The sequence below is a fragment of the Paramisgurnus dabryanus genome, chromosome 10 (assembly GCF_030506205.2).
Source record: "Paramisgurnus dabryanus chromosome 10, PD_genome_1.1, whole genome shotgun sequence".
NCBI lineage: Eukaryota > Metazoa > Chordata > Actinopteri > Cypriniformes > Cobitidae > Paramisgurnus > Paramisgurnus dabryanus.
Window position 1 is genome coordinate 18,032,848 of NC_133346.1, and position 11,323 is coordinate 18,044,170.

Here is an 11,323-nt window from a genome sequence, read left to right on the forward strand (position 1 = left end):
CCAGTGGCGGCCATTGACTTCTTTTTCAAATATGCATGCTGCGAAGCTCGTCACAACATGTATTTAGCCTGTCATGTGTGTGGCTCGTCATTTCAAAATATATGTTTGCCGTGTCATGTAAATTTATATGCATCACACATGATGTCAAAATACAAACCTGCTGTAGACGCTTCGAAGGGGTTTATGAGAAAATAGACGCTCACGATTGCCAGATACTCAGTTAATTTCATGTGTAATCAGAGTTTAGTGTTAAGTGAGAGTTTTTCTTTTTTTTTCACCATTGTTCTAAAAGCACATTTGTAAGGTTAGACACTGATGTTAGGCGAAAAGGCCTGGGTTGAGTCAAGTTCCTTCACACCAAACTCACTCATCCATACCTTGATTGGGTACTGGTGCACAGTCATGTTGGAACAGGAATGGGCCATCCCCAAACTATTCCTACAAAGTTGGAATCATGAAACTGTCCAAAATGTCTTAGTACTGTATGGTGAAGCATTAAGAGTTCCTTTCACTGAAACTAAGGAGCCAAGCCCAACCCCGGAAAACAACCCCAGACCATAATCCCCCTTCCACCAAACTTTACACTTGACAAATGTGTTAGGATTAAAAGGTGAGAATTTTGCTGTGATATTTCTTAGATTAAGAACTTATGACTTTCTGTTCTAAAATATTGACCAAGTTGGGCTTCTTTGAATACCAAGGGTGGAGCAAGCCTTACCATTTTTCTTGTAGAGTCCAGTCTTCTGTGCAAGTAACTGGAAACACTTCTCTGGATGCAGTGGTGGTCCGTTCACTTCACACCTTGGCCTTTACTGGTGTACAATCTGAATTAATCCATCTCATAATACCAACATTACAATGTCACGGTAATAGAAACACATCAACTGTTAAATTGCAAAGTAAAATAGAAATTACTGTATTTTACACCTCAAGGAATAAGTCAAATATTACTTTTTTTTTTTTAAAAAGGACACTACAAAATGAGACACAACAAATAGTAAACAGAAACTCATTTGAAAGGTATTTAAAACGAAGGTAAACTCAAAAGAAATCACATAAATGGTTCTTGAAAAAGCTTACCAAGTGTTTTGAAGAATCAAAAGTAAAGCAAATTACTTTGTTGACAGTCTATTATTCAAAGATAATGCAAAGAGTGTTTTAAAGGTTACCTATTTAAAAAAGTGATATTCACAAAATGTACATTTTACAAATATTATTTGCTTGCTATATAAAATGCATTAAACTCACCAAATTAGCCTGTGGATTATTTGTGAAGAAAATCCATCCTCCTTTCTTTCCTCAAGAAGAGTTTGATCACTGTTGTACAACAATAAGCCTTTTTATATTGCCAAAGAGGCTTATGTTGAAAGTCCAGTAGTATTTCTGACATAAGTTTTAATTTGTTGTAGGGCTGAGAATGTCTGTTTCACTGAACCAGTGGACACAGGAATAGTCACCGCCAAACATGTCCACGCATACAGCTGTCACGTGCCCTCACCCAGATTTTTAATGCTGAAGGAAATCAAGGATTACAACTGGATTTTTGCCGTCAAAATCAGTCATGACATACATTACAGTCAGTTCTGTTTTTAGCCGGGACAGATCGAATAGTATTCCGTGACTTGGGTCATCTCTTACGCCCCATTCAGACAGCCAGCGATCAGCAGTAGCAGAGCGAAAACCGGGCGACTTCCGGCGACATGAGCGAAAGTGACCATTGGCGACCGTATGGGCGTGTCCAGCAACGTGAGAAAGTTAAGAAAAGTTTAACTTTATGCAAATGTTGAGCGAATTTTGGGAGCGACTACCAATGAGAACAAAGCAGTGGAGTTCACGTCATCTTTCTCTCGTCAGTTACTGGAGTGGATGGTATTAATTTGTTTATGACAAGCAGATTTAGAAACGCCTCATTGAAAGAGACGGGCGAAACACAGCGATAACGTCGCTGGCTGTCTGAACGAGGGGTTAAGTTTCAAGGCAGTCAGTATACCCCTGGTTCTCCCCAGTATGTCAGAGTGGCTGATGCCACACTCAAAGCTCCTGCTAGCCAGTTTAGTCAGATTACTCAAGAGATGCACCATGTCCCAGTATTTCAAAGCCAGATGCCTCAAAGATGACAACCTTCCACTTCTACAACTGTAGTACAAAGCAGTCGCTGGGGCAGTAGCCTTTAAAAAGGTTCTAATAATACCATTTAGGTAGAGATATCTTATCACGAACGGTTAACAAGAGTTAGGACGCAAGTGCAGAGTTCATAAAAATATAACATTTATTTACAAAATATTAAACAAAACACGAGGAGCAAAACAACGGACAGATAAATAAAACAGGAACACTCAATACAAGGAACAGGAACAGATGTGGAATAGCAACAATGATCCGGCAGTGAACATTAAACAAACAAGGGCTTAAATAGACAGACTAATTGACATACAGGTGTGATGAGGTATTTAATCAGTCATTGAATGTCCAGGTGACAACAATCGGAACAAATGCAAAACATGTCACGGATTATCGTGACATAACTCCCCCTTAAGGAGTGGCTCCCAGACACTCCACACGAAACAGGGTGAGGACGAATCAAAGGGAGGGAGGGAGAGTCTGGAGACCCTGGCAGAGCTGGCAGAAACAGCGGACCAGAGTGGATCCGGCGAAAGCGGTCACCCTGACCGGCACCAAACGTTCCCAACTGGCCATCACGTGGGCCCACGAGGATGCAGCCGACCCGGAAAACGACTCTGACCATCCCGGGAGACAGTCTCGTGCACGGCGGTGACCACCCCTTGGAATACTCGAGCGTGGCAGCGGCTGTCCCGAGAGCTGAATGGAGGATAATGGCGAACTGTCCGGGAACCGACCCAGAAGAATCGATCCCCACGGGAACCGACTCAGCAGATTCAACCATATGGGAACCGACTCAGGAGACTGGACCATTACAGGAACCAACCCAGAAGATTCGACCATCATAGGAATCGACCCAGAAGACTCGACCGTTTTGAGGACCAACTCAGAGGACTCGACCCTCGCAGGAACCGGCTCATGTGTCTCAGTGACCACCCCGTGGAAATACTCGAGCGTGGCAACGGCAACTCTGAGCTCAGCCTGGAGTTCTGAGCGCTTCCTCTCAGCCAGCTCCATTGGAAATCGGGACCTAGCAGACGAAGGATCCCGACTCCCACTACTCCCCCCTCAAAAGAAATTTAAGGGGAGCTCCCCTCCGAGAACTTGCTGCGTCCATGAATGGCCGGATCATTCTGTCACGAACGGTTAACAAGAGTCAGGACGCAAGTGCAGAGTTCATAAAAATATAACAATTTTTTTTTTACAAAATATGAAACAAAACATGAAGAGCAAAACAACGGACAGATAAATAAAACAGGAACACTCAATACAAGGAACAGGAACAGACGTGGAATAGCGACAAAGATCAGGCAGTGAACATTACACAAACAAGGGCTTAAATAGACACACTAAATGACATACAGGTGTGATGAGGTATTTAATCAGTCAATGATGTCCAGGTGACAACAATCGGAACAAATGCAAAACATGTCACGGATTATCGTGACATATCTTAACATTTGGTACCAATATGTATCTAATAAGCAGGGTTTACTGTAAATTGAGCTGGGGCCGTCCAGGCCTGAGCCCCAACACATAGACTGAAGATCGCTCTACTCCGCGCCAGTGTGCCTGCTGACGGAAAGTGAATAACGTGTTTTCATTCATTCCTATGGAAGGTACGTTTCACGCTCAATAGTGCAGGGCACCTGCGACAAAAACTGAATGCGCAACCATGTTTTTACCGCTTGTTTTTGTCACCACGCACTTAATGTCACTCATATCCTTACAATATGCTAACTGGATAACTAGATAGATATATTGATAGATATATAGAGCCCGTTTTGTCTCTTATGTTGGCCGTTTCTCAATCTGAAGGCTGCAGCTCAATCTCAATCGGAGGTCACATTTGTAGGCTGCATACATCATCAAGACTTCTTATTTCAGAATATTAAGAATTATAAAATAGACTATCATTCTTATTTAATCGTAAATTGTTGTAATATGCTTATGACTGGTGAATGCAATACTCAGTTAACTTAAACAACAGGCTTGATGCATGTGCAGCTTACATATGCGACATCAGGAGGCTACAGCTTTTGGATTAAGAAATGGCCGTTGTCTCAGATTGTGATATGTTTGTCCTGTTTCACTTACCGTAGCTTCTCATTGCATTTCAAAATTGAGGTTGGTTGCAATTTGCAACTTCATCACTAGATGCCGCTAATATCACATTACACATATTAAATAAAAATCCCTAGTATACGTGTTTTTTTTATATATATATATATATATATATATATATATATATATATATATATATATACTGCAGCAGTACAAAAATGTACATTGCATCACTGCAATTATTATTATTCATATCACCATTCATTTATACCACAGCATAGTTTATTTTAAAGCAGGTGGTCACATACACGTTTACAACATACAGTAGCTTCCATGCACTAAACATAAAAACACTAACAGGAACTCACTTAAAATATTACACATTTTACCATTGTACATCAATTCATGGCAACAACATAAATAAAAAATGTACACAACCATAATAAATAATGACACATTTGATTAGAATAAATTAATTTTCTCACCAATACCATCTTTCACGAACTGTAAACAGGAGAAGTACAATAACTAAAAAGTAAATGCCAACAAAGAAATAAAAAACATACTATTGCTCACTTTTGTCCAACTATAATATGTATGTATTCTTAACATATGGCTTCTTTACTTTATCTTTCCAAAATCTGTTTTATACATATATAGTGAATTGATTATAATGATCTCAAGTCCATAAATACAGTAAGACGATATATATACTCAAATCTGGCACCTTTGATATAAAGAAACTTCAGGCAGTGTTGTGAAGCAGACGTATAGTTGTTTTAAAGTAACCAAGTGAGACTATGATGAAAAAATGCCCATTGCCACATCACACACACACCACTTCATCATAACAACACTGAGCACACTGAACATCTCTGACCTTCCAGTGCAACAACAGAGCGACTTAATTCACACAATATATTTTTCTATTTAGCAACACTTACATATCAAATAAATTTCAAGAGCAGCATGAATAACAACTTGGTATTCCATTCACTACCGGGGCAACAGTGTACTTGACTTGAGCAGAGATTGAATAGCATGTAATAGTGTAGAAGATTCACCAATGACATTGACTGACTGATTGAGAAAAGAAGAAGAACTAATGCTTTGAATCTCGAGGGTAAAACTCAGCCAAAGTGCTCTGAGGAATCCTCTTCAGCATCTCTTTGGGGAAGATTCTCAAGAGCTGCCAGCCAATATCCAATGTTTCGAACACAGTTCGGTTCTCGTACGCACCTGTGACACGAAATATGTTAAGCACGTTTGCTACTTTTACATTTATTTTTTGGTTTAAGACTGTTGAACAAGTGCACTACTTACCCTGAGCTATAAAGTTCTTCTCAAACTTCTGTAAGAATTCCAAGTACAGCAAGTCATCTGCTGTCAGCGCTTCTTCTCCAACCACGGCCTTCATTGCCTGCACATCTTTTCCGATGGCATAGCATGCATACTAAAAAGAAAGAAGCTTTGTTAAAGACTGCTTAAATCGTTTAACGCAATGTGCACATAAAGGCCAATATAAAGGAAACAAAAAACACTCTCATGAAGCTACTAAACAAATCTGTCCAATGGCAAATAAGGGGGACTGTAAAGAAAACCTCTGAAATGACTTAAAAGGTACTCCGGTTATAAACACACATTTGGTTCGATAGAGGAACACTGGGATTGGCAATATGAAAATAAAAAACTTACAAATGTCATAGTCTTAGTAACCTTTAAAAAAACTTTTTTTTAATCGGCTGCCATTTTGTTTACAATCACTATACATGAAGTCAAATGGTTGCAATAAAACCTGTTCTATTAACGCCACAGCGAGGTAAACATGATAAACAAGTCTTTAATCAGTAGATTATAAAAAGATGTAAAATAGAAGTTGAGAGTTATAAACAGCAGGTGGCGGTATTGGTCTGCATTTCATTCAAAATACAGCATCCGGTCTTCTGTTCAGCATTTTCACAGAGGGTGACATAAATGAAAAATAATACTGAAAACATACTAATGATAGAAGATCCAAATAAAGGCGATTTGAGAGGTAAGAATGTGTGAATGGGAAATAAAAAAATTCTTAGATGAAAAACTATAGTTTTATATCATCTATATAACATAATGGCGGCCTCTGTAGGTTAAAATGAGTATTACATGTTTGTTTTCTTTAAAGGGGACATTTCACAAGATTTTCAAAGATGTAAATAAATCTTTGGTGTCCTCACAGTATGTGAAATATTAGCTCAAAATACCATATAAATAATTTATTATAACATGTTAAAATGGCCACTTTGTAGGTTTAGGCAGATTAAAGGGACACTACACTTTTTTTGAAAATAGGCTCATTTCCCAGCTCCCGTAGAGTTAAACATTTGACTTTTAGTTTTTTTGGAATCCGTTCAGCCGATCTCTGGGTCTGGCGGTACCACTTTTAGCATAGTTTAGCATAATCCATTGAATCTGATTAGACCATTTGCATTGCGCTAAAGAATAACCAAAGAGTTTCTGTATTTTTCCTATTTAAAACTTGACTCTTCTGTAGTTACACTGTATACTAAGACTGACAGAAAATTAAAAGTTGTGATTTTCTAGACCGATATGGCTAGGATCTATACTCTCATACTTGCATAATAATCAATTTTCACATTTTCTAGGTTGATAGAATTTCAGATTTTCATGATATGTCCCCTTTAAAGTAATGAAAATATTTAATGTGTTTCCATCAATGACTTTTAGTAGTTGAACGCAAATATAAAGTATTAAAGAATACAAGTCATAGTTGGGGAACCTTTTAAAAACCACATAAAGAGCTCATATATCTATTTCAATCTTTTAACAACAAAAACACTTATTTTAGTAACTAATGGTATTCTCACTATACAATTAGAAGTTCTTCATACTTACAAGCTGATTGGAAACATCCGAGTGATCTTTGCGTGTCATCCCCTCGCCGATGGCTGACTTCATCAGTCGGGACAAAGAAGGTAGTACATTGATGGGCGGGTAGATCTACAAAAATAAAATAAAATCTAATGAAATTCATGTCCATGTACATAATTCACGCACAGCTTGCCTTGCAAGACTGTTTCCATGACTTGCCTGTCTGTTGTGAAGTTGTCTGTCTACATAAATTTGACCCTCAGTGATGTAACCCGTTAAATCCGGAATAGGATGGGTGATATCTGTGGATGAGAAGTTAAGAGGAAGCGAATCCTGTCTTGGTTTAAGAATGAAAAGTGGACAATGGAGATGTTTGCTAACCATCATTGGGCATAGTAAGGATTGGGATTTGAGTGATGGAGCCATTTCGTCCCTCCACGCGTCCGGCTCTCTCATATATTGTGGCCAGATCAGTGTACATATACCCTGGGAAACCACGTCGGCCGGGCACCTCCTCTCTAGCCGCAGAGACCTTGAAGAAATGATTAAGTTTAATGCAGATAATAAACCATAGCTTAAAAACTTTTCAAACAAAGCTTCATGTCTTACCTCTCGTAAAGCTTCGGCATAGGAGCTCATGTCAGTCAATATGACCAGCACGTGTTTCTCACACTGGTAGGCCAGAAACTCAGCTGATGTGAGTGCAAGTCGAGGGGTGATGATGCGCTCAATTCTGCAACAGCAAATGAAACCTTTTGGTTGAGTTAACCCATTTCACCCAAGTTAAACCAAAACACTGAACAGTTTACTCAAAAATCTTACATCAGTGACACACTTTCATGTCACTTCTTTGTGTCAGATCTTTTAATGAATCAGTTGATCTGATTTACAAAATTATTCTGAATGATTCATTTATGGCTCAGAAGTTTTAAAGTTTAACTTTTGAAATCAATGATCCACGGTTAGCAAATAAATAATGGCATCAAATTTTTTGGGGTGAACTATCACTTTAAGTCAAGCAATATTTGAGAGAATACTGACGTGGGATCGTTGGCCAAATTTAAAAAGAGGCACACGTTGTCCATGGACCCGTTCTCTTCGAAATCAGACTTAAAAAATCTTGCAGTCTCCATATTGACCTAAAGGTAAAACTAACATCATGAAGATATCCCAGACGTTTAAATACATTAAGACTGCAAACTTGTATGAACTCCTCACCCCCATAGCAGCGAACACAATGGCAAAGTTTTCCTCACTGTAATCCATCACATCTTTGGACTTCTTTACCAATCCTGCCTGACGACAGATCTGTGCAGCAATCTGGAAAAAAAGGTTTTATAAATAGTTAGCAAAGTGAGAGGGGAAAAAATATATATATATTTGCCTATTTATATCTATTTATATTATTATTATTATTATTATTATTATATAATTATACTCTTTAGATGACTACATCAGATACCTGGACTAACTTAAATAACATTTTATTTTAATTTTAAAATATATTTATCAAAATGAAAGAAAAAGTTCAGAGGTTTACGCAGATGAGTCAAAAGAAATATATAGAAAACAGACAACTGTGGTCTCACTTCATTGTGGGGTAGACCAGCTGCAGAGAAAATGGGAATTTTCTGTCCTCTGGCAATACTGTTCATTCCATCAATGGCAGAGATTCCAGTCTGGATCATCTCCTCAGGATAAATACGACACTGAGGATTAATTGGCTGACCTACGAGAAAACGGGGAAAATGGTACCATGCTAGCCCATGTGCTTCACCACAAAGAAAACTCTTATCAAATAACATTCACTGAAACTGTAAGCAGAAGAACGTACCCATAATGTCCAAGTAATCTTCTGCCAACACTGCAGGTCCTCGATCGATTGGCTTTCCCGATCCATTGAAGACACGACCTGCAACAACGCATGAGTTTTAGCAGATACACATAATGAAAAACCAACACGTAACTTTACCATTAGCTCAATTCTCACCCAGCATATCCTCAGATACAGGTGTGCGCAAAATGTCCCCTGTAAATTCACATGTGGTTTTTTTGGCATCAATACCAGATGTTCCCTCAAACACCTAAAAATGAAACAATAAGGAATTGCATCTAATCCTATAACACATATAAACAGGGGTGGATATAGATCAAGTGCATTTGGATGATGTCAGTCTCTGACCTGAACCACAGCTTTGGATCCGGTGACCTCCAGCACTTGTCCACTCCTCTTGGTGCCATCAGGCAGTGTCAGATGGACGATCTCGGCATACCTAGGAAACTGCACCAGACCCGTAAATGTTATTCAACAACTTGTAAACAGTACATTATAGAGCAATGGCATGTCGTTACATTGGATTACAGACATAATGATTATATGGCACCAGAAAATGTCAAGGTATTGGTGGTTATTTGTGCTTGTAAATGAAACATACAAATACAAACGATCAAATATAAATTAATATTTTTGGTAATATTTTCTACACAAATACATATAATCCAGCCACTGACTGGCTATATGAACATATATGTGAGTGTTACATTTTTTTTTACTGTCATTTCATATGATAACATGTGCATTTTTACAGTCAATGACATTTAGTTTGTTTCATGCATGTATAGAATGGATGTACTGTTGTGATGCTACTGTACATAGGGATGCTAAACAGAATAACAATAAAAATCATACAAATGCAATACCTTCACTTGATCCAAAATCACCAAGGGTCCATTAACACCAGCCACGGTTTTATATGCTATTCACACAATAAAAAATGCATGACAATAATTTGTTTTTTTTTTAAGACTAGAACAAATTATAAACACAGACTAACTTAAAAAAAAAATCTTGTACAATTTAGTATTTATTACTGTATAGTAAATTCAAATATACTGTAGTATATTATTTTTTTTATGTATATTATAGTATTCTGTAGTATTATTTATTATAGTAAATTGATTAAATGCAGTATACTTTAATTAATACTATATTATGTTTATTATTAATAAAATAAAGATGATTGCTTATCCTGTAGGAATTTTACTGCAGTTTATTACAGTAGATACTATAATACTTTAAATGCAGATAATATACAGTAGATATAAGGTATACTAAAATGTTTTATCATAAATAATCAATAGGCAACAAAATCAAAGGGGAACGTCTCGATGCTGGATGCCGTGACGTCATTTAGTGATGCTGCGGCCCCTACTCGTTTCCTCCATTGCACAGAGCGAAATCTGCATCATGATTTACTAACTTCAGAAGCGTTTATAATCCAATCCATCATTCATGTATTTTATTATCACCCAATTTAACCATATGCATAAGCTAGAAACACTTCCTGTATCGTTGACAGACATTTATTTCCGATGACCCTGGCATCACCTGCTACGCGGATTATGGACCATAAAGGATTAATGTACGATAGACGTTATCTATTTAAGAATTCGCCGATTATGTTTACAAACTGCTTTTAAAAACAAATAATGGCATTCCTTTTCTGCACCAAACACATTCTAAAAACACACTCATCCCATAATAAGACCGTTATGGTGGTTTGTTTTTAAAGGGCCGTTCTGCACACTCACTCAATCTCGGCTGAGAGATGTAGTCACGAGTAACGGCAAGCACATTTTCCCGAACGGCGACGTGTTTGTTCCCGGTAACGGCGGATGATATTTCGTTTACGGCTCCGCTCACCATTCCTCTGAGAGCCTTCATGATGACTACACTACTGCAAATTCACCCTTGTAAGCAAAGCCTGAGAATAAACCTGCGCATGCGCAGTACAGACTACATGTGTGCGTTCCCCAAAGTCCCCTTAAGGAAAGTCTCCGCACTCCGCGGCCATATTTGCAAAGCATTCGGGCAGCATACGAGACAAATTCCTATCTACTTGAATGCGGGAAGGCAGGTATCTCTGAAATTGCTTGCTAACGTCACAAGTAGCCATCTTATTTATAAGCAAATATTAAATCTGACAGCAACTCTACCACAATTTATTTTTATTAAAATTAAGTAGCGCTAAAATGTACTTATCTCGGGTTTCTGAAACTACTGCGCCTGCGCAAAATGTCCACAACACTCCGTGCAAACAGGTTGTGGCTAGAAGGGATACAGCTACGGGCAAAATCTCGTAAAAGTTCGGCGGATGAGCGCTGTTTCTTTCCTAATCCTACCCCAAACCTTACCCCAACATTTATTGTGATTTAAACCGTAGCTGTATTTTACCTAGTCAGAACCGCTGCTGTTTATCCTAATCCTATC

General features: G+C 38.2%; 1 protein-coding gene across 1 annotated transcript; it reads right to left on the bottom strand.

The window, feature by feature from the left end:
• Positions 1-4,445: 4,445 nt before the first annotated feature.
• atp6v1b2 (ATPase H+ transporting V1 subunit B2) lies at positions 4,446-10,853 on the bottom strand. The gene is made up of 14 exons (XM_065290492.2): positions 10,645-10,853; positions 9,754-9,809; positions 9,236-9,334; positions 9,044-9,137; positions 8,888-8,965; positions 8,643-8,782; positions 8,272-8,373; positions 8,095-8,192; positions 7,663-7,786; positions 7,435-7,585; positions 7,273-7,355; positions 7,078-7,182; positions 5,509-5,638; positions 4,446-5,424 (listed from the first exon to the last, which is right to left on the bottom strand). The coding sequence occupies exons 1-14, from the start codon at positions 10,775-10,777 to the stop codon at positions 5,288-5,290; spliced, it is 1,530 nt and encodes a 509-aa protein (XP_065146564.1). The 5' UTR covers positions 10,778-10,853; the 3' UTR covers positions 4,446-5,287.
• Between the last annotated feature and the right edge of the window lie 470 nt (positions 10,854-11,323).

Excerpts from the sequence above, each read along its gene's own strand:
- atp6v1b2 (XM_065290492.2), bottom strand. The coding sequence starts at position 10,777 with ATGAAGGCTCTCAGAGGAATGGTGAGCGGAGCCGTAAACGAAATATCA. Across the intron at positions 9,810-10,644 it reads CATCTCTCAGCCGAGATTGA|CATATAAAACCGTGGCTGGT; the intron begins GTGAGTGTGCAG and ends TTGTGTGAATAG. Across the intron at positions 7,586-7,662 it reads ATGCCGAAGCTTTACGAGAG|GTCTCTGCGGCTAGAGAGGA; the intron begins GTAAGACATGAA and ends CATTTCTTCAAG.